This window comes from Hirundo rustica, chromosome 12, assembly GCF_015227805.2.
Source record: "Hirundo rustica isolate bHirRus1 chromosome 12, bHirRus1.pri.v3, whole genome shotgun sequence".
In the NCBI taxonomy this organism is placed as follows: domain Eukaryota; kingdom Metazoa; phylum Chordata; class Aves; order Passeriformes; family Hirundinidae; genus Hirundo; species Hirundo rustica.
The window spans coordinates 11,992,518-12,017,435 of record NC_053461.1 but is presented as its reverse complement, the minus strand read 5'-3'; the positions used below and the strand labels follow the sequence as shown (position 1 = coordinate 12,017,435).

The 24,918-nt window shown below is 40.0% G+C and overlaps 1 protein-coding gene across 1 annotated transcript in view; it reads right to left on the bottom strand.

The window, feature by feature from the left end:
- Positions 1 to 24,557, bottom strand: part of PRKAR2A (protein kinase cAMP-dependent type II regulatory subunit alpha) — a 59,256-nt gene extending 34,699 nt beyond the window's left edge. The window contains exons 1-2 of the mRNA XM_040075944.2: positions 24,280 to 24,557; positions 352 to 387 (exon numbers count right to left, since the gene is read on the bottom strand). Coding sequence (XP_039931878.1) covers positions 352 to 387; positions 24,280 to 24,529 — 286 coding nt within the window. The 5' untranslated portion in view covers positions 24,530 to 24,557. The remainder of the gene's footprint in view (positions 1 to 351; positions 388 to 24,279) is intronic.
- Positions 24,558 to 24,918: the final 361 nt, after the last annotated feature.

Here is a 24,918-nt window from a genome sequence, read left to right as displayed (position 1 = left end):
TCCAAAATCAACTTGTAAAGGAATTTTTTGGAAATAACAGTTTCTTATTAAAGCATTTCATATTGGTTGAGATGGGAAAAAACCAAATAAACAAATAAGCATAATCTGTGGCTCTAGAAAAAGTGAACAACCACTAATTCAGCAACTATAAATATCAGTTGCACAAGCAAGGGACTAAAACAATACAAAAAGGAAGCATCCCCCCATATTTCTGTTTTTTAAACAAAAATAATGCAAGAACTATGATAAATAAGGCAGTAAGAGAAATGTCATTTTTAATGCAATTCCTTTAGTCACATACACATTTCAAAACTATTTCAGATACTTTAAACTCATAAAAAGAAACCATACCTGATACTCTTCTGTTGTATCGGTTAACAACTGGAGCTGGAAAAAAAGAAAAATAAATCAAAATTACACATCTGTATTTATTACTACAAAGTATAATGAATTAATTGAATAGTCATTAGGCATTTTTAGTACACAAATGAAATACAAATCTCTTTTTAAAATGCTTCAGTATAAAGCTTTCATCTATTTACTTGCCGACCAGTAAGTGTTTATTCAAAACTGAATATTCCTGAAGGCCATTACACGCTAAGATGGATGGCAAGCAGTTTTGGGTTGGGTGGGTTTTTTTTCCCTTTTACCTAACTCTGAAAAAACATACCTCTACACAGATTATCCAATCCTAACCTACCATCAGCTAGCAGCCTCATTTCCTTAGTATTATTGCAAAGCATCGCGTCACTTTAGGTCAGCTGCACCTACTTAACGTGGATCAAAAGCAAAGAACTTTTTGCCAACCCATTCCAGGCTCCCACGCAGCACGGGCTGTGGAGCTGCAGAGGCAGGGCTCCCACAGTAACTAACTCCACAGTAACTCCAGGCACCCGTCCCCGAGCAAGGCTGTCGCACACAAGGGCGCACGCTGACATCGGAGAAGGCTGAGCTGGAGGATCCGATGCCTCTTTGTTCGCGCTACAGCTATACAAGGTACTTGAACATCGGATTAGGATGAACTGCCTGACTTCCCCTACTCACATCCATTTCGACATCACACCAAGCTTCAGCAAGCAGCAGCTTTCCCCCTTTCAGGGTAACCAAGGTACCATCTTTGAGAGTTGCTTCAGACTCCAAAAAAAAACCCAGAAAAAACCCAACCACCCAATCAATCTCTAAGGTTTGACTCAGAACAAAATCAAAGCACTCTGTTCTCCTTCACCCCTAACAACCATCATTTTATTCTGAGTGCTTCACGTTTTCCCGCTTTTCTTCCCTTCAACAGGTAATTCTATTTCTCCTGATACAACCTGTAACCTTTCTATTCCATTCTTTAAATATGTAAGAATTAGAGAAGCCTTTATACCCCATCAGAGCACATGCATCACAGAGCCAGATTTATTAAACACCTGCCACAAAAATCTTAATGATTCTATAATTTCATCATAATTTTGAGTATCTCAGTACCACCAGAATACAGAGAACAATGATTTCTTAGCAAAGACAGAAGAGCTCAGCTTCTTTGGGGCACTTACAACAACCCTGCATCTATATGAAAACACAAGCCAGAGAATAGTAGCACCAAAAAAAGAACAAAGCTATTATTGCATATTTAAAAAAAAAAATAAAGGAAATCAGAAGAGGTTAGGGGGGAAAGGAATAATCAGGCTAATTCCATAGTTTTCAGCCAAATCTATCAACAGGGAGACAATGCTCAGCCTCAAAAGAAGCTCAGGATAAAAATCAAGATTATTCTGAGTTTTACAATTTAGATCTAAACTTCTATAATATGACATAATCCTTATAAAAATAACACTGACGCACTCTTTCATCAGCCCTGGAGAGGTTCAAAAACACTGAATAACAAACCTGAGAATTCAAGCAACTTTCTCTTCAAACCTTTAAGCAATTTATGACAGCAGCAACCCTTCCTGCAAATAAGGGCAGGATGTATCTTACTTGCCAAAAGACACCACGGATGCGAGCAGTTTACCTCACCTTAAGGGAAAACAGGCATTGGGAATAACAGATCCATTCAGGTTTATTAAACAAACTCATGCAACTTCCTCAGCTGAAACTGTTCATACATTTTGCCCTATTCTTAACTTTTCCTGGTGGGTCTGCCTGTGGCTACCAGGGGCGACACAGAACTGCTCTGGACAGTAGTTTGTCCTGCAACAGTGCACTCTATTGTCCAGTCTAACAGAAATTACTCAAAATCAGCCAATTTGGACCTAAAGAAACAGGAGAACTGACTGCTTTTGTCCAGAGACCCAGTCAAATGCCTACCAGCTCTCCAAGGTTTTGAAGAATGAGAGAACCAAAACAAATTAGTTCAGTTTCCACTACAAAGTGATTTATTACAAAAGAAAATATTAAATTCAAAACATAATTTGATACATTTGCTGTACAAGCACCTCATCAAGGTCGTAACAGTTTAAAGTAAATGTTTAACTAGTCTCATGTATGAATTCAGATACTTTTAATCAACACCATTAGTGAGCAAATACATTATTTCAGGCTCTATCTTGCTTATACAAAACTTTTGCTCCATGGCTTCTATACCCATTTCTTACTGATATTTAAAAATAACATTTTCATGTCTTTGAACAGAATTAATATACTACAGAACACTCTGGCGTACTTTGGGCAACATAGAAAAAAATCCAATAACAATGGCTTCTTTTACAATCTTGATTATTTTATCCCATAGCAGGGTTCAGTGTCATCAAAACTGCATCAAGTTTTCCAGTGTTAAAAATGAGAAAAACACATAACCTTTTAAGGGCAGTTAAGAGAGTACTATTATTCTGCCTCCACAAAGCTTTTAAGATTAAAATGATAGTTTGCATCTCTTACACCAGTGACAGTTCTAACATGCATAAAATTCACTTTTATGTGTTGTCAGATGACTATTTTTATGCTAAAGAGATAAAATCCTAGTAAAGTTTAGTGGGTTTTGGGTTTTTTTCCCCTCTGGCTTAGCAATGAAAAGCTCACTTTGCTTATGACTATTTTCAGTATTGCACAGTCACTACTGCCACTCCTGTGGCACCCCTGTGTTTTGCCATTAGAAGTACACGAAGGAAAAGGCTGGCACTTAGCACTGCTACAAAAAACTATTCCTGAAGGCCCAACACACACCTACATTGGTCTGTGGTTCCAAAAAATTAGATGGGGCGGAAGGGAAAAATACATTTACTGTTAGCACAGCCTACTTCCTAGACTGAGCACTAAAGGGCACCTAATTTAAAGCAATAGTGATGGACACAGCAGTAACAAAATCCTACACCAGAGCAGCCATCAGAGCACAACTCTGCCTATGCTGTGACAAGAATCCACTGAATCCAGCACACCAACCTGGTACCACTCAGGGATCTGGGATCTACAGAAACAAGATTAAACTGCTGCTTTAAAAGAGAAAACAATTCTTCTTTTTTTTTTTTTTTTTTTTTTTTTAATCTCCACTTAGAACTCCCCCCTGCCGCACACCAATGGGCCACGGCTCAGTTTGAACAATGGGCCATGTCTCTGGTAATGACAAGAATGTTATTATATGTTAATTGCAAAAACTATAATAAGATTAAAGGATTTTGTTGTGAGATGACTGCATTGTAAACTCTCCATTATGTCAAAACCTCAGGTGCAGCAATATTCAAGTTCAAAATGTCTCATACCTTTGGCACAGCTCCTGCCTTTACTTGGCTCATGGGAACCAAGACACAGTAATTGGGTAAACACAACAAAAACTGAGGTAAATTAAACCATTGTACCAGAAGAGAGCAAAACGGCCCAATTTCCTCCCTGGCAGCAAAAGGCAAGTGATTCTGGCAGTGGAAAGGCAGATCAAGCTGTGCATTCCACACTTCTGCCAGAACTGACTCAGGACAAGGATCCTACTCCACTGTTCAAGAAAAATCAGGAATGTCTGCTCAACGCGTACGTGTTCTCCACACTGCCATGAGGCACAGACTGAAGTGAGCACTAGATAGGAACACTTAACAGGCTGCTTCAGACTGAAAAACCTTTCTTCCTCAAAGTAAAGGTACGTCACTGCATTTATTTAATAAAAAATATTTTATTAAATTGCATAAACAGATCAACACTGTACATTCCATTACTAAAATTTTAAATGTACGTCACACCAAACAGCAGTAGTGCCATGCAGTTAGTGGCTACTACTAACTATACTGCCACTTGCTCCATTTCAAATGACTCCATTTCATTGGGTTTTCTCACTTGAAAAATTAGGGAAATCACACACTGGGATTTTTTTCTTTTTAATACTTTCCATAAGTGACAAAACAGGATTTTCTCCAATATCCTTCAGTTTGCTTTGCACTGAAATTAACTTCGAAATAGCTGATGCTCAGTTGTGGCTCACTATGTTTAACTTACAAGAGTTCTGACTGTGGTTATAAACAGGTATAAAATACAGCCCTGTGGGTGAAAAACAGACACAGATATCACTTTTTTTTACTTTTTCAAACCAAACCAACAATTACAGTATTTAGGGCAAACAAGTGACAGTAAAACCACTCTCTACAACCAAACCTAAAAGCCTGCTTTTCCTACAGTGTGTGGGCTCCCTTTTCTGTCAGTGACTTTGAAAAGTGACTGGTTAAAAAAAAAAAAATAAATAAAATAAAAATCAGGCTTTTTTAGATGTACACTACTAGCTGTTTCTCTACACTACTCACAAGTCTGAAATGAACAGAAGTATAACCATCATTCTTCCAGCTACTGCTACCCACTTCTTACACATCCTAAGAACATGTAATTCTTATAGAAAAAGACAAATAAAACTCAAAAGATCAGTTCAGGGTCACAGGAAAAAAACCTTCAGGGACAAACAAAGGACTGGCACTCCAGGCATGACAGTAGAGTATCAGGTGTTACTGCTCTGTGCTGGATGTACCTTGAAAACTTCTTTCTTCACAAGCACTTTGCTTTTTACTATGATCTGTGAACATTTCCTAATTTCAACTAGGGTAAAAAAATCCCCACATGACTGTGATTCTGGATACAATTTATAGCAGCATACTCAATTAAGCTATTGTGAACACAAACATTTAATACCTATCTTTTGTGTAACTCTAATCAACAATATTCAAAGGTTTCCTGAGGAAAGATGGAGCAAAGCCCAAAGTAGGTGGCATAAACTTGGTATAGTACTCAATAGTTCAAAGAGCACAGGCACAAAATACTAGCTTTATTACAGCTAAGTAGCACAAATCAGTGATTTACAGAGTCCTTTCCCATCGAATCATGGCACAAAATCATCCTGTGTGAAGAGAGACAAAAAGAGGAACAGAATGTAAATTGTTCTAATTTAACAAGTCAGTTAAGTTTATCCAAACAACACGAGTTGACACTATAAACCATTAAAGCTGAAATACCAGGAGCAGAGTGGAGCATAAATCTGAGGCGTGACTGTCTCTCTGGAATGTTATATCAAGTTACGATAAGGAAGTGCCAGACTACAGCTGTCAAACTGTTCTTCTACACACCAAGATGTTAATGGACTTACATAAATAGGAACCATCACAACTCTGAGAAAACTCATACATTCAAGTATCGACTTTTTAGGATTCCTGGCAATTAAAAAGTAATACCAGAGCAGAAAGAACTTTTGTCATCAGATACGCAACTGTACTTCAATAAATACCAAGTTGAACCTTTTTTTTCAACAAGTGAATAAAACAGAGTTCCCTGTGACTGTTACTAATGTAATAGTTGCGTATCCATGACTTCCTTCAGGATGTCCTTGCTGAATAGTACCAAACTCTCACCTCTTCCACATCTCTGATTTGTCAGGTGGGGACCACGGGCAGGGCTACAAACGACTCCGATTTTTTCAGAGGTAGCTCTAAAACCCAAGAGCTCTCCTCAAGGCTTCTCTCAGAAAAGCAAAACAGACAGACAGAGATCTGAGTTATACAGACACCCTTTTATTTTACCTTCTGCTGCTCTGCCCATCCACCCCCCCCCAGAGGAGGATGGAAACTCAGAGCCTGGTGAGAGAGACCCCGATGGTGTCAGCTGAAGCATGCCAGACATTTGGAGGAAGACAAAAGGTCAGGGAACACTAGGGAAGAAGTGAGTTTTCACTGAACAAACAGAGGGAGCATAGAACATTAAAAAAAATTAAAAAGGCGGAAAAGTGGAAACCATGATCCACGATTTGGTACACACAGGCTTTGCTTTTCTGTAAGAGACTTTTACATCTATTAATCTGGAAAACAATTAAAAAATTACACTGCTATTAAACATTGTTTTCCTGTCTGCTGCTGTAAAAATAACAGACATAGACACCTTGTTATTTCTGAGTATTGAAAAACAGCTGTCATCAACAGCAAGGGAATAAAACATAAAACAAAGTCATAACATCCTGGTCTCCAATTTAATTGACTTTTAAAAAATTCGTATTTAAAAAATACTGACACAAAAGGGAGAAACACTGTCTGAATGCCTCATTTTAGAAGAGTGACCCTTGCTTTCCAAATGTTTTAGAACTCCTCTGATAGAATGTAATAACTTCTGAAGGGAAAAGTTGAGTCAACAAGCAAAGCGTTTATGTCAGTGAAAGAAAGATGTTTACGAAGTTAAAACTGTTGTGCTATTTTGAGTTGGCTCCTTTTCATTTTTTTAAGTACAGTAGAAAAATTAATATGCACTCTGGAATGGACAGACTTTAAACAGCTGATAAATCCAAGAAAGAAATCATTGCTTGACTAACTGAAAGGAATCTGCCTGAATCTCTGGTTATGATGGCACTTCTTGACTAAAGTCTCAAGAGATTTGTTTGGCTTTAAATCAAAGATCCTTTTTTCCAATGTATCACTATTTCAGTATTCCCTTTCCACAAATGAACCTGAACAGCGATGCATGGTACTATTTTCATTACATTTCTCACCAGATATTCATTCTCACAAGAAAAGGATCATAAGGCTGCTCACAGAATTCAGGAGTTCATAGAGCCTGACTGAAGCCTAAGAGCAGGAGAACAAACACCTACCAAGCAGCACTTCACATTGTCTGACATTGCAATGGCATGACCCACACAGCCCTCTCGTATTTCCCGCTGACACGTCTCAGATCAAGCCAAACACAGCACTTTTTTGTGTCTGTTGATTTTTTAATGGGTGTAATCTATATTATGAAGATCAAAGAGATAGCAATGAGGACTGCACTTGCTTTACAGACATGAAATCAGAAAAACTCCCTGTGCTGAGGTACGATCTCAGCTAAAAGGACACATTTCACAGCGCTTAAAGATCTAACCATATACTGATACTACAACAGAGATTGTCAGGGACTGAAATGAAAGACTTGGGAATGTTTTCAAGTATTAGAAAGACAAATCTATTCACTGCGCAGAGAAAGAAGAATGCTGAAAAAAACAGGAAAGTTAAGAAGCAGCTGACAAATCTTCAAAGCATTGTCAGAAGAGGCAAGACACTGGAAAGCACAGAAAAGCAGATGAAAAAGGGAAATTTGCTTGAGCTTGAGGAGTAGGTTCAGAAAGGAAGGCATTTCAGAGAGAAGGAACCTAAGGACCCACATTAGTAATATCAAAAAAGTTAAGCTTACAAACCCAACGTTAAGTAGATGATAAAAAAAGATCCTAAACGTATTTGAATGGGACTTTCACTGGGATTGTCTGACAATGGAAAAGCCAGAAAGGGTCAAAGATGAGAATGAGACTACAGAGAAACAGAAACATCACATCAAGAATAACTGCAAGTTTCCTTAAAATAAATGCTGCATACAGAAAAATATAGTGGCATCTTATCTAGGGAACCATGAGGCATTTCCCAATCAGTAAGGGCAACTCACCCATGACCAGATGCAGTGGCAGAGAACAGAAAGCCTCCTCCTTTTCCAAGGCTATTACTAACCCTTCCTATCTTACCAGTTCTGCTTTCAAACCTCACCTCTTTATTTGCTAATCTCCTGATCCACCAGAGATCAGAGATGGATGAAGCAGGAGGATTAATACCTCAGGGTACTTACGATTTTTGAAACATAATGAAGACAAATTTTGTCTGAAATCTTTTCATTAGAAACCTCAGAAGTGCTATTTAAAGCAACATTTGACTCTGACAAACACACAGTTCTTTTAAAGCAATAATTTCTGTATTTCAATTGGTTTTTTACTGTGATTTTGCTTCCTAAGACTTACCTCCACATCCTCATACCTTTTAAAACATGAAACCCCACAGACTTATGATCAGATTTTTATCCTGTGCTTAGCTGTAAGGTGCAGTCATTGTTCTACATTACAAACTTAAGATCTTTCCAGTTATTTGGAAAGCTGAGTTCCACCAAACATACTTGGAAATCCTGGAAACAATTCCTGAGTGAGTCATAAAAAACGTCATTTAACTATATCTAGCACATCAGCGTATTTCTATTTTCAAGTGCACCTCTTGCATAAATCTCTTTCTACAAAATAATGAATTGCATACAGGTGAATGCAATCTGAGTAAGCTAAAATATGTGAACAAGGAAAAAAAATATGGAGTCAATTTTTTCTATATTTCACTATTATTGTATCACAGCACAGAGCCACTGCTAAGTACAAGTCTAAGGTGCATAAGTCATTGCTCCAAAGAGAACAGTCTCAAGTCAATCCTGATCTGCCACTGGAATCAGTCAAGGGGACTCATTTTTCCCATTTTCAGAAGCCAAATTAAAAGTTCCACCATTATTCTGAACGGAATGCATTAAACCTCATAAAAACTAACAAGAGCAACAGCCCACTAGATGCCTCTCACAACAGGAGGTTAGACTGACCAGGCAGTTCCTGAACTCCTCATAAGTGAGATGTCCCACGCCAGCAGCCTGGGACATCCCCATCAAACCCAGACACAGCTCTTTCTCACCCTCACAGTGTTGTCCTCTCCCAAACCTCACGTGCAACTCTGTTCTAGATTTTAAAAACACTCTTACCAAATTAATATTATCCTCAGGAATTCCACAGAGTCCACTTCTCTGAAATTAGGGATGTATCAAATAAATACTATCAATGAAGCCAGGAACTTTTTCTGAACAGCTTAACCAGACAATATAATAGAAAAATATAATCCAAATGCAGATCTGGGGGGAAATCTTCATAAGGTAACAGGATGGAGTTGAAAATGTTATCAAGTGGCACCGGCTTTAATGTTTATACAGCCTCAAGTATAAGCAGCTGTAAAATTAAGTTTGAAAAGAGTGGAAGACAAGCATGTCACAGCCATGGTAATGGCACAAGTGGAGCAGTGCACTGGCTCCATGCATTTCACACCTCCTGTCACTGCCTTTCCTATAACCTCTTCCCCTGTACTCCCCCCCACACACAGCTCCATTCTGCCCCAGAGAAGACAAATGCAGCTGCAAAGAAGAGAGTTACAATCTCCACTCCCACGGAAACTCTTCTACTTTCAGTTTCGACACCACACTTACCCTGTTTGTTTTTAAGGCCTTTAGCCTATTCCTACCACCAAGGCTTCACTTCATGTCTCATGGAGTGCCACAGAAGCATGGTAAATACTTCAGCAACTAATACACACTTTCCCAGCTGCATTGCTGCTCTCTTCTGACAGTTAACTTTGGTTGCAGTGCACCACTGACGTTCCTGTCATCCTCTACATTCCCCAGTTTTGTTCTACCCCACCTGTGCAGGATGGACTTCTCCTAATATACCACACAAAACACCTCCAAATCCCAGGTAAAAACACACACACCTATATACTTTTCATAGTCTTTTCCAATGAGCAACTCCTCAAATAACTCAGAGACATCCTATATTTCAACTATTACCTCTTCTCTAGGCAGAGGCATATTTTCAGGCACAGTAAACGTTGCATGTGTTCCTAATATTTTTCCAGGTACATCTGGCATTTGAGGAAACTTCAATACGGCATAATGCCGTATTTTTATTTGAATGCATAATGAAGAGTTGATTTCCTCCTATATGTAAAGAAAGATGATGATGATGCACAGATATTCTTGTGGGTGAGCAACGAAAAACAAAGAAAAAAGACAATTTTTGACTGCCTATTAGTTTTCACCAGAAACACAACTTCAATTTTACATTCAGTGCATTGTATTTTAAAGAGATTCCATCTGCTCTGTCTGTAGTGCACATTAATATTCAGAAGACATCTGCAGTGTGCAGTCCAAGCTTTTAATTGGAATCATGTCACAGCTACCATCACACAACACTGAATGTAAATGTTGGCTATCTGCACTTGGCAGCTGCTTGGCAGGCTCAGCATCAAGTCCTACTGAGACTGATAGTGTCTTTAAATAATGCGGTATCAGGATATAAAAGCTATCTTGAGAAATCAAATATTGACTATCGTATCCATAACTAATATAATTTACTAGCACCCTAAACTACTTATAAGCAAAATGTGGTTCATATTCAGATGAATACGAGCCCATAAGTTTCAAAGAGAGACAATAAATTGATACAACTGGACAGTCACATCTTTCACTATGATAGATACTTAAACAAATTTAACTTGTCCACAAAAGGGGACAATGACAACTGAACTTCAGTGCAACCAAAACTGTGTAATGAAGCTCAAAGCTTTTATAAAAATCTAAAACTCAAGCATTGCTAAGGACATAAGAGCACCTGAATAAAAATTCAATTAACAGGTGCACTCAGTGAATTAAGATACTTTCCTACAATGTCAGTCTAATTATTCTAGAATGAACAATATAGTTACCTTTTCTTAGAATTAAAAAAAAAAAAACCACCAGCCCTGAGTCAACAGCATTATCATTTGCTTCAAATTCTTGCCAAACCATGGTAACACAAAATTACATTTTCCCAGCCACCTGCATATTTCCTGCTTCTACTCTGCTATAAGTGTCTGACAAATGGGGCAGTGAGCAGCAATCTACAGAGAGAAAACTGCACATGTGTGTGTGTGTGCGTGTGTGCAGGTATATACACATAAACCAAAGTTCTGTCCAACACAAGCAACTGGTGTTACACTGATGAACTGATCTTAGATATGTTGCAAGAAATTTCAGTCTAATCAGTATGTAAGAATGACAAAGGAACTCTAAGAACAGCAACCCTTGCTTTTCATGAAATATACATTTCCTTGGGGAATTTATATTCCACCACCTTTGCCACCATACTGTAACAAACACAAATCAAACCAAAATTCAAGATCAGAAGCCATCAAGGTAGACAGTTATGCCACCACAAAAATAATTATGCAAGTAGAGGCACCATCAGAACAGAGTCATCATGATCCAGTGCCCTCCTCTGATAGACTAATTGGATTACTGGATCCTCTAAGCTTCAGAGCAGCTGCCAATACAGATAAGAGATTTACACAGAAGGGGAAGACACAATTTTTTGTGTTCACATGCTCAGTCTCAAGCCTGCACTTGCAGATCTGCCACCATTTCGGAACACATTATGATGGAAGGGTAGAAAAGTAAAGAAGCTGAGAAGGCAGAGCTAGGTTTCAGTTCCAAACCTGAGAGCACAACAAACCTATCGCTGACCACTGATTGTTGCAGCACTTCCAATCTGTGTCAGTGCCAAGGAAAAAAAGGGCTGCTCTTAGCCTTTTTCATCAATGATGTGTAGCTGGTCTGCTTAAGTTTGGAATACAACAGAAAGGAAAAATTAACATGGGCAGTTATGGATGAGATGCAGCCTAAGAAGCTTTTCCTTTCACCTCTGAGCTGTTTAGTCTCAGACAAAACAGGTTGGAGTCACTCTCACAGTCAGGTGTATCTCATGTGACAGTATTAAACAACTATAACTTAATTACTTCTACAAAAGAGCAATTCAGAAGAAAAATATGGAACAGGAGATTTGAAGCTCAGCAGAAACAACAGCAATGTGGAGAGAGGCTGGTGTTTCAGACACCCAGCAGGAATGTTACACAGCTATACCTGCCAGGTCAACCTGAGTTCAGGACTGTTTAATTATAGGTATCTAGGTAGAATTTTAAGAATAGCAGCTACAAGTAAGAGGCACATAAAAGCCCATGGTTCTTTGCCTGGGTCACTTCACATTTCAATACCAATTCCTGCTGACATCTGAATGATGAAACATACTGTGTTTTTACATAAGACAAAACTGTAATAGGTGGTGCTGTCATCTGATTTGATCTGAATAAAAGAGCACAAAGAATTTCAATCAAGTGTCACTTCAAGCTGATTCAGAGCTTAATCTCACACATCCACATTTAACCCAAGGCATAAGAACACTTGCATGTGCCAGGCAAGGCACGCTGGTTCCAGGGTACTCTGGACAGCTTTTGATGCTATGTCGAGGGAGGTGGTCCTTCCCTCCTCCTCCTCAGCCCTGGTAAGGGCACACATGGAGGAGTTCCGTGCCCAGTTCCAGGCTCCCCAGTCCAAAAGACTCACTGACACACTGGACAGAGAGCCATAAAGACAGTGAGGGAACCCTGGAGCATCTCTTGTGTGAGGACAGGCTGAAAGAGCTGAGGCTGCCAGCCTAGAGAAGATAAGGCTCAGAGGAGTTCTTATCAATACCTGAAGGGCATTGAAGGAAAAGGGAGGCAGTTTCTCCCCACTGGCACTCAGTGACAGAACAAGAGCCGATGGCCACAAAGTCAAATACAGGAAGAGTCCACTTGAACATGATGAAGCACTTTTTTATGTGAGAGTGACCACAGGCTGGCATAAATTGCCCAGAGAGGTTCTGGAGTCTCCATCCCCTGAGATACTTAAAAGCCATCTGGATACAGTCCTAGACAATCACTACAGGCAGCCCAGCTTCACAAAAAGGGTCAGGCAAGATGACCTCCAGAGGCGCCTTCCAAACTCAACCATTCTCTAATTCCACAAAGATCCTCAACAGCTCATTAAAATTCAGGCTTTGCTTCCAGTTTAAGTTCCGATGGCCAAGTAAAGAAGTAAAATTCATCTGCAGGTAGATGCATCGAATTTCAGACATCCTTTGTCCAGGTAGGTAACTATAAATTCTGACACAGCCACTGCACAGATTTTGGGCTGTTAGGGTTTAATTTGTTTGGCTGGATTTTTTTGAGGGGAGAAAACAAAGAAGAGCAAGGCTGAGAAATAGCCTGGGCTTCTTCTACCGGTTCTTACTATGGGCACATTCTTCATAACTGCGAACTGAGCACTTCCTTGGGCATTTTTAAAACGTTCACCGTTGACACTACTGCAATATACCAAACTTGTTCTTACTCTAATAATGCCATATAAGAGTCAAGGACCATCCACATCCCGGACAAACCTCAGCAGGAGTATTGGCCAGCTTAGCAGTGTCACAAAAGGCATCTATTATCAGCTCATCAGCTACGACCTTTCTAGGATTTAGCACTCTATCCTGCACAAGTAATCACCTCTGAAGACTCATTCTTGCCCGAACAGTTTGTAAATTACCTTTCACAAACAAGACTCTCTCATAAGATCAACAATTTTAAAAGCTGGCTCAATTCTTCTAGAAGTCTGATTTTTACAGTTTTGGGGTTTTTTTATTAAGTGCTTAAAAAAGGCTGACGATGTGTTGTTGATCTGTGAAATTATAAAAAAATTATTCAAAGAACTAGTGTTCCCATATGCGATATGTTAAAAAAAATGCAGAAAAAATTTGCATAATATATCACACCACATTTTTTAATAACCCAAACCTGAAAACATTGGTCAGTTGCTTATAAGAAGTTCTACATATACTTGGAACTGAAGGGATTTACTTTCCTGTTCAAAAATAAAGAAAAAGGCAAAACAGAAACCAACACACCAAAACCCCCACACCGAGCCACAATTTGTGTCCTTGCTATATATAGATTTATCTACAGCAGTGATAGAGGAGGTACACTGGATTTACAGGACTTTATGCTGTAGTGGGAGCTTCAGAGTCACAACACTGGACACCAGGTTTTCTGCCTTGCTTTCCCTCATCTCTAAGGCACAGGATCCTCTGTGTGACACAACTGAGGCTACAATTCATGATCATTTTTCCTGTCTGGTGCTTTTCTAGTGACAACAAAATGTGAATTGCACCCAGTGATTCCATGCCTCTCCAGCAGCCAGCACAGCCTGAGCTCTGCAGGAGGGTGGCAGCCAGAGGACTGTGACACAAAACAGAGGACAGTGACACAAACTGATCAGGCAGAACGTACACAAGAGTATGAGAGCTTCTACAGAAGCATCATTAACATCTCTGGCAATTTTGTGATACTATGAGCGTAGAACATGAAGTACTACTTCACTGCCAGTACAATATATTCATCAATAATTCACAAGTGAACACTGTTTCATTGAGATACAATTTGATTACAGCTCCTTTTAGTAAATAAACTATAAATAAATTTGAGTGGATTATAAATACGTATGTTTTAAAATTTAAAACTGTTTAATCTTATGCTCTGGTCAATCTTTAGGTTGCGGTACACAACCAAATTGATGAGCAAAACCAACTTCTGTACCGCATCTCAAAATAAATTGTTTTATAGCTTTTCTTCCTTCAGATTTACACTTCTAACAACATTATATCAACATTCAACGGTTACTTAAAACATATAGCTGTAAAAAGAATCATCTCCATGTGAAAACATGTTTTGACAAGACAGCCCCCCACATACACTCCCAGTAACTGCATCCTGTGCACTTTCACAGGAAGAGGATTTTTGGGGAAGAGGAAGGGTGAAAACAGACATATGTTCTGTATTCTAAGAAGGCATAACAGCAAAAAATATCAGTGTGTTCTACCCAGACCAGGGAGAATCCTCTTTTATAGAGTTGTTTAGGTTGGAAAAGACCTTTAAGATCATTGATGGAGTCCAACCACAAAGCCAACACTGCTACATGCAGCACCGAGCCAGGTCCCCGAGCACTGTGCTGAAACTGCTCATGGATGTCCGAAGTCTCAGCAGGAGGCTTGGACAAGTAATATTCATTCTGAAAATACCTGGAGGTAAGGATAAAAAATTCCTTGACCAAAGTGAGCTGCAGCAGGTGGCAAGTGCTGCACGGTTCCGCTCCCGATGAACTGATTTTTCGTAGCAGAACTTCTAGGATTCAACTCCCCCGAGTCACACAGCGCTTCACAACAAATGTACACATTGCAGATCTTCCAGCTATGAAAAGCTAAGTGTCTGCATGTAAAAGCTAAGAAAAGCTAAAACCACTAGCAAATTCAGTACACATCATGAAAAGTTCCATTATTTCATAGTGCTATGGAAAAAATGATAAAGCAGCTAATAATCACGTTTCCAGCAGTAAGAAATTAAAATTACTTCACAGAGATTTTAGAGATGCTCATATAAAATGCAAGTCGTGTTTATGGCTTTTTATCATGAAGTTACACCATCTTAGATGGTGCAGAATCTAAGATTAGAATTAATTTTTAGATTCATCTTAGATTAGAATTAAAAACACTGTGTCCAGTGATGTTCAACACTACAGAAATGGGTCTCCAAATATCATCACTCAGAACAGCATTAATGAATGTTTAGCATTTTATAACAAAACTACACACTGAATCTTTCCCCCACCCCTCCCCAAAGATGTGAAAGACAGAAGACTAAATGTTAATCCACTCCAATAAGGCATCTTTCATGATTTATTAACCTGAGAATGCTTTGAGTCTTACAAGTATTTACAAATTTTAATCAGAAACACTGATAACATCAAATGTTTAAAAATGGTTTCTGAACAATTACTGTTGGAAAAATAAAAATTAAAAAAGAGGCAACTCAATCTTAGAATCTTCATTCCAGGGCTGTACAGGAGACATCTTTCAGAGAGGGGTACCCCCCATACCCATGACAACCAGAGACTGACCAGCTCCTTCACTACAGATGTCCTTGAGGAAGCAATTCATCCTGAACTATCATGATTAGCACAAGTGTTGCCACAGAAGTGTTTACTGGAGCCCCACCAGGAAAAATAACACAAAAATATTTGTAGGTTTGTTGTTTTTTTTTTTAATTTCTTCTATGGAACACAGTTTTCTCAATAGGAAGCAGAAAACAATATGCTGTCCCAAGGGAGGAAGAACCAAAATGGAAATGAAGAGCCATTGTGACATCCTGCTTTATAGCAGCTTGTCAATACGCAATCACCGAGAATGAGGAAATTGGCACTACAGTTGATTCAAAAATACAGATGAAAAACTACAAAGCAGTTTCTCAACCCTCACCCAAAACCCACATTTCGTTCCCCACACAAACTCCACATGTTTTCACAACGTTCTGTAACGAAACTGCTCAGATCCAGAAGGACAGAACAGAGATTGGTGGGAGAACGTGCACTTTCCCTCCAATCTGCAATCCTAACCCTTCTTCACACAACAGTTTAGAGTGAGATTTTGTGACAATTTGCTCAGTTCTGCTGGTCAGGGCCCTGATCTGACCATCTTGGTCCGGACTTCACTAATCCCCAAAAAGGAATGCAAGGTTCCAGACTTCTGTAAGATGACCTCACACTAAAAGCTGACATCATGCCAGCCCCTGCAGGCTAGAGATCATTTCTGAACAGAAGCAAAGCTGTTCTGCAAGCCACCAGAAATAAAAGGAGAGAACAGAGACTGCCACAACATTTCTTACAAAATAAACCCTAAGGGTGTTGCTGGTTTTAAATGACAATAAAAGCAATGCTGCAGAAGGAATACCTGCAAGTCCCTACCCCATTCCTTGAAGAGAGGTTGTTCAGAAAGATGATTTTCACCCCCTAAAGGGAATTTGCACATCTATGCACAGAGAACAGCCACTCACAATTATTTGCCATTTCTACACAGAAAATAAATGCCCCCATATGGAAAGGACTAGCAGTAAAACTGCTATTAATAAAATGCTGGCCTTTATTAGACATGATTTATTGTGTATTTATTAAACAGAAGCCAAATCCTAGCAATATGAAAACTGTAAGACAGAGTGCTTTCTTCTAAATCTCCTCTCTTTTGTAAGTATCCTTCTCACTACAGCAGAGAACACTGCCATCGTCTCCACAATTCTCACAGGCAAAACACCAATGATCACAAAACAGCTGCTTGTTCTGCACAGCGCATTTCTGGAGTTTCCATCCCATGGCACCTCTTTCAGATCCATATTTTTAAAAGAAAAATATGTTTTTGCATTAAAGGATCTCATAAGCACAGGACCTTTACTAGCATTCTATCGTAGTAAGACTATGCAAGTCTTTTATACAAGAGCATTTTGTCCCCACTCAGATTTCCCAAACTCCCCCCCAGTTGCTTTTCTAACCAATGTTTTTATGATTTATTATTTCCCTTGTCTGTTTCATATTACAATGACGTATAAAGACATTGAAACTGTAGACTGAAGAAGAGTACACACCATTTGCCGTGGAACTGACAGTACCTCAGGAAAAAAATTAAATCAACATGAATCAAAGAATCTTGATGTGTCAAAAACCACCAAACAATTGTTACACGCCAAGGAAGTACCGATGCAAAGACAGGCATGGAACACAAAGAAGAATAACGAAAGGGACCTAAAGGACCATTACAGAGGAAGGAAAAACATCCCTCTAAAAGAGGAACCAGTCCATTTGTGAGTTATATTTATTACTGCCTCCCTCTTCTTTCACAAGAAAATATGAATGATCATTCATGAAGCTGAAAACGTTACTGAAGCCAGTGGGAAACATTCATAGCTCATCTTGGCTACATTTCCAGTCTTCATTTGAATAACGAGCAACTGCTCTGTCAGACATTAATGTTTTTAATGACTGACTGGTGAATAGCTTCAAGGGAGCTCATTCTCTGCTGTCTCCTCCTCTTCCCCGAGATCTCCATTGTTCTATTTTAGGTAAGAGGGTACAAGAAAACTTCAGTATTACAACGAGGGGAACACTGACAGAATTGTCTCAGCATTCTAATATTAATTTATTAAATAAGCAGAAAATAGCAAAGTTAAATAAAAGCTAATGATCAGAACAATATCTAGTACTGATATATGATATCTTCCTTTAGCTTAATTTTAGAACCACCTAGAAGAATAGAGTTTCAGAAGTTTCATACAACTTTTCTTACAATAAACTTCTTCAACATGGAAACACAGGCTTTTAAGAATTCAGCAATTATTTATAACGGCTAGTTTTCCACTTCCTTCATAGATAGTTATGCTCTTTCAGAGGCTAGTACAGAGCAACAGCAGGATGCCAACAGAGCAGGAACACACAAGAATTTATCTGTACAGTTATAGCAACGATCTAAAGCTCTTTGAGAAAATAACAAGAGTTCTGTGAAAAGTTACTGGTATGCAACAGACTACAAATACGAATTTAAATGAAATTTTAATAAACTACTGCATGCTTCCTCACACTTTAAGACACAGTGAATACTTAAAGCAGAACAATTATGTCAAGCCACTAACTGCAAACTGAAATAAGAGGGTATCTTTCTCAAGAGATTGTAAGGAATATCTGATAGATGCTACAGGAACATTAACAGTGCTGAGGGCAAGACGTTTCGAATAACTCTAAGTGTACCATGCCAAAATTTCAAGCAACTTAGCTTTGATAACTAACATAGAAGTTCATCCTTCCTGATGTAAACCAATATGCATTTAGCAATACGCAGGAATATCTGAATTTCAGTCAACCCATCTATAATTTTCTGTTTCTCAGCCAGTCAGCACCTTTTATTTCTTTATTTCATACTTCTGGTTCTTTTACTGTCTCAGGTAAGGACATTTTACAGACAGATACTGATTAACTTTCCTTTGTACAGAGGATTACCGATGAAACATTCCTTCAAGCCCCACTGAGCTACAATTGGTGGCTTCCTTAGAACTACATGATTTAGTTCAAAAAATTTCTAGTCTAACCTTGTAATACAGTAATTGCAACCTTAAGAGCAAACGCTTAAAAGCAATTTTATTGTGATAAACAAATACAGAAGCAAAAAGGCCTCCAAGAAAAAAAAAAAAAAGTATTTACATGTTCTGTCCAAGCAACGAAGCAACTAAAAAGAAGTAAAATCAGTCTTCCTTAATACTTAGTTTATCTTCAAAATTCCCTCAGGAGAGCAAGATAAATATAGGGAGTGAAGTTTCATTAGTACTAACAGCAGCTACTCTACTTAATCCTTCAGATTTAAGTCATGGAGAACTGCCTCTATGAAAGCAAAGACATGCACAAGTATAGCAGATGCACAACAGTAGTCCTTCACTTCCTATTTTTATGTTAAACACATTCAAAATACTGTGCTGCCAAAAATTAATAAAATTAGAAAAATTAAATGCAGAAATATATTCATCTTAAAACTCAGATGCATCACTAATACTTTGCTTTACAAATGATTCCACATCATTGATGGAGATGAAAGAATAAAAAAACCACTAAAGCTTCTATACCTTCTGGTCACTAGGCTTGTTTGAACATACCTTTTAGAACACAAAGCAAGAACATGCCTTTTTTTTTCTTTGTATACCAAATTCAGCAGTTTAATGCAGTCAGATCACAGAATTGTTTAAGGTAGAAAAGACCTTTAAGATCACTAAATCCAGCCATTAACCCAGCTTTTTCATCCATCTCCCTATAAATCTAGAAACTACTTAAGTAGAGTCCAAAACACCTTTGTTATAACTAGTATTTAAAAAAAAAAGGTATGCAGAACTAGTAATTATCAGATTATGAGAGTGCTCACTGTGCTACCTAGATTTTAAATACAGTAGCTGGACTGAATTTGCATTGCACTTTTGAGGAGAGTGCTACTGTGCTTTACTGACAGTTAATTAACAGTTAAGATGAAGTAGGCAGGTGAAAGCACTAGTAAAAAGTTCAAAACACTTTAATTTTAAAGCTGACGGTATCTCACAGCAACATGTGCAATATCCCACGAATCTGAATTACATCTGAAAACTTGAACAGTATTTTTCCAAAGAACCACTACTCTTCTTATGCTATACTAAAGAAGTTTTTAACATCATCCAGCTTCTGTAGTTCAGTAAGTTTCATTGAATTATTTCAGGGAAACAGCACAGAGGTATGTCTAACCTGTGAATGGATGTAGACAAAACATAAATGCTTTGTGATTGATATAACCGATTTCTGGGGAATTCCACAGGACATCAGTTCAGAATAAGAACTGATGCTTTAAGCAAATGATGCTTAAAAAAAAGAAGATAAGCAATCTAAAACAGGTTCAATTTAGTATCAAGTGTTTCCATTAACAATTAAAAAGTTAAATATTTCAAAGATGTACTGAACTCATTCTGTACCACATTCAAGATCTAACAAGGTAAACTAACGTTTCTCTACTCCCTTCTACTCAGATATTCAACTGATATTTTAAAGATGACATTTAGCAAATCCTCTCATTTTAACTGAGAAGCTCAGTGCAGAGCTAAAGAATCTTTTCACCTGTCCATCCAGATTCATATGCACCATTTCCCGTCACAACAAGACAGCATACTGAAGAGGATTATATCCGTCACAACAAGACAGCATACTGAAGAGGATTATTTCCAAAGCAAAGTACTAAGAAAGGCTCTCTTTTGCTCAGGGAGCAGCTGAAAAGCAATATCAAGGCAAAACCCTGAGAAGGAAGAATTTTATTTGCAATAAAATTCTAAAACATAGCTAAAACATTGTTTTGCTCAAATCAGCGTAGCACATTATATAGTATAGCATATTAGTATAGCATATTATATTAGCATTGGGTTGCTCAGATTAGTATAACCCCAAAAACGTTTCAGTCCCATTGTTAGTTATACTTAATACCTCCAAGAACACACACAGGTGGTTTTATTGATATAAAAAATAAGACAAAACAGCAAGTTAATCGTGCAGCCCTTTGCACCTTTGTGCACCTGCCTCAAGGGACAGGGAAGCCCTGCCTCTGCCTTCCTTCAGGTGTGCTCCTCAACAGGAGGCTTCCCAAAGCAGTAACTCAAACAGTGAGCAGACCATTTCTGTGGCGCTAATTTCACAGTCTTAACGCATTTTATCAAGAACCTGCTTGTTAAAAGTACAAGTATCATGGTCAAGGACACACTTTAAGAGTACATATCTGTTCTAGTCACATTCTTAGCCTGATTTTTGAAGGTCTTGATTTGCACCTTTCCCAACTTCTCAATTTTGCAGTTATATCGAACAAATAAAGGCTCTGAGGAAAGTTTTGTATCTCTTAAATTCTCTGCCACAGCCCAATGGATAAATGTTTCTGGAGGCTCCCCCACAACCACCATAATTTCATTTCCACACATGCCTTACAATGTACCCTGCTGAACAGCCACATCCTGATGTCATTTGATCACACACACAAAAACAGTTAAAATGAAGGATGGGACTCCAGGGGGGGCAGACAGGAAACATAACCTGGAAATAATTTTCTAAGCATCACCTAAGACTGATCATCCTAAGAGAATAAAAGATTTTTTTTTTTTTGTAGCCTAGCTAGTTTCAGTGACTTTTACCACATGGATGGAGTGTCACTATGGCATCACTATGACTACTTGAAGACATTTGCCACATGGTTTACACCAAAGGCCAAGACCTCCTTCTGACTTATTCTTGCTTCTGTCACCATATGCACTCAGAGCATACAAAAAACCCCACGTAACTTACCTAAAATGTTCTCTCAGTCTGAGTGTGCAGATGCAGCCTTGTGACATGCACAGATTTCATATGGGCCAGACACACACACACACAAAGATAAGCACATTATTTGTGAACATCTGTCCTACTCCCAACATATACAGTAAGGGTAATTATTTAAACTAACTTTAGGTTTCTTTAACATAATAATTTACAAAAACAACTGCTGAATTTCATCTTCTTTTTATTTACAAACAGACGTGGAAACATGTTTAAAATATCCATTTGACCTGTCACAGCAACTCAAAGGTAAGAAAGCGTAACATGGGAAAGCACAGTGAAATTCACTGAAGTCTTTCCTAAATTGTCTAAGATGAAACACTGCAGTCTTAACAAAGAGTGCTCTGGTCTGTCCAGAGAGATTTTACCTGTGTGTCTCTCATGTGTATTTGCCCCATCTCCACACGTTCTTTAAATACTAAGCAGGTAGAGACACCCAGGATCTTGTCTTCCACAAGTACTGTCCTACCTATGACAGTCATCAGGTATCAGAATCTCTAACTTAACATTTTTCATTGATAGAGACAACAGTTAAACAGAAACCGAACTCGCAGCCATGGCTGACTGTCACCCACACTGTTAAACAATTAAAGACAGTAATTTCCCTGACCCTCCAGAGGGATCCTCACCTGCTGCCACCGAGAACATGGCACTGTTCCTGGGAAACCACAAAGGAGGAACTGCATGCGTTTTCAGAGAAGCAAAACAGCATTAGTGACAGTGGCATTTGCCCAAAGGGCTCTACAAGTGACAGTGCCCAGCCTTGTTAATTTAATTTTCTCTCTGACTTAGATAGAAAGATGATAAGCAGAAACATGAAGCAAAGGAACCACCCTTGTGCTTTGGACAGGCTCCCTATGTAAAGCTGCATTTGAAAAGCTGTATGCCATCATTAAATTTTTACATTTGTATCTGAAAACATCTAACTTCAGAGGATCCCTTCAGCTGCAGTTGCAACATTCAGAAAGAAAATTTTACACTTACTTTAACCCTGACGACGGTATTTCAAACCTCAAATCTAGGTAAACTAACCACCAAATAGCAAAATTGCATTCGAATTCTGGTTCTGGTGGAGTGGATTTTTTGTTTGGTTTTTTTAGCTTGGGGTTTTTTGGGGGTTGGGTTCCTTTTTTCTTCTTTTAAGGAAAACATTAAATATAAAGACCTTGCACATTTTTAAGATTTATATCCAACTATCTACTGAAATTTTTCCAATGTGGAGTTAAGTTTTAAAATACATTCTGCAAGAAACTCTAGCTTCTTTCATATTTAGAAATGTTTGAAAATATCGCTGACTCGGTTGCAGGGCAAAAAAATCCCTTGTAATTTCCATAAATCTGTGCTCCTACTTGAACATTCCCTCAACTTCAATTCAGTCACCACCAGTATCTACATCTTTACCCTTCACCTATCACCCATTGTACTTCATGCCCTAAACAGAACATCTCTCTCACGAGAAAAAACATCTAAAACCAGACACTGATTGCAAACTGGTTTTTAATTCATTCTGACTGCACAGTTCACTCTTGTCCTCTCGCACGTTCCACGTCTCGTGTGTCTATTTTCACAAGCTTAAGATGTCTTTTATTTTGTGAAGTTCCCAGCCTAAAAGTGCCGCAAAAACAGCTGGTGTCTCAATGCTTCCTTAATAAAAAAAAATTATTCGTTCCATAGCTTAATTTCTTCCTGTTTCGCTAAAACTGTTAACGAGGGAGTGAGTAGATGTTAAGAGCACACTTCATCCACAAGGTGACATCCAGTAATTGGTCTAAAAGAGGATCCTCTATCAATAAAAGTCAGAAACCTTTACGTTATAGGTCAAGGGCACAAGACCTTCAAACGAGGGCACTGAAAGTTCAGGGAAAGCTCGCCTTTTCTCACCTTTCCCTCCCCTTTAAGCTACTTTCTAATAATGAGAAAGTATTCAGTGATTTCAGGTCCAAAATTCTGGGTGTGCCAAGTATCACCATTCTCAGGCATTTTAAATAACTTCTCATACTGAGGCTCAATTACAGTCCAAATTACAAACACTCTGCATAGCCCAAAGCACACAGTACAATTCTGACAGAATAAAAATTTCAGTATCACATGTAGCATTTCATTGTCCAGCTCAGGTTAAGTATCTTTTCCATCTTCGAGACTGGCAGTATAAACAGCAATATACAGGTGGCTTTGAATTTTAATATGTTGCTAAATAGCCGGAGTTATTTCAGCGCTTTATAATAGCCACTTTAAACACACAACAGCGGCAATAAACCACCCCGGTTCCAGCGAAAAAAACCCAACCACACTCGTCCACAATGATTTAAAGACAGAAATGTAAAGATAAGTACAGAAGAGGTTGCACAATAACACATGATCTTCCCTATCACATGCTTGGCAGCGCGCTCGCTGCCCGGCGATAGCCGGTCAGACCCCGGGGCACTCCGGCCGCCCGGGGCAGCGCCGGGCACCCCCGGGACGGGGCCCGGGCCGAAGCGTCGGGGCGATCCGGGGCTCCCGGAGCGCGGCCGGCAGCCCGCGGGGAGCGGGAGCGGCGGCACCGCGGGAGCCGGCGGAGCCTCTCCCCCATTCAATCCCTCCTCGCTCTGCCCAGCGGCACCGGGCACGGCGGGGAGGCGGCCCTGGGCTGCAAGCCCCGGCAGCACCCCGCGCTCCCGGCGCCCCCTCAGAGGCAGCGCCGACACTTACGCTCGAAGTCGGAGTCGGACTCGTCGTCGCCGCGGTCGGGCTCCTCGTCGCCGTTGGACTCGGTCTGCATGGGCTCCCCGTCGAAGCTGACCACCCTGCGGCCACCGCCCGCCTCCTGGTCGCGGGCATCCCGCAGGCGGGCGAAGTACTCGGCGGCGAAGCCCAGCAGGTCGGACGGCCGGTGCCGCAGTACCTCCACCGTGTAGCCCTGCAGCAGCTCGGTGAGGCCCGGCGGGATCTCGATGCTCATGGTGCCGGACACCCGGAAGGCCGCCTCGCCTCCCTCCCTCCCTCCCTCCGTCCCTCCCCGCGTCCGCGGCCGGCGGTGCCGGTGGCGGTGGCGGTGCGGGCTCAGGGCCTCCCAGACGGGCGCGGACCGACTCCCGCCGCTCCGGTCACACGAGCCGCGGGGCGCGGAGGGGAGGGACGGGACGGGGCGGGAGCGGCCCCGCGGCGCAGGCGCGGAGCGGGCGCGGGAGCGGGCGCGGGGCTGCGGCCGCGCGTGCGCGGGCCCGGGAGGGGCACGAGGGGCTCGTGCGTCACCGCGGGGCGCGGCGGGGCCGGGCGGGAGCGGGGAACGGGAACGGGGAACGGGGAACGGGAACGGGGAACGGGGAACGGCGGAGGCTCGGCGGGAGA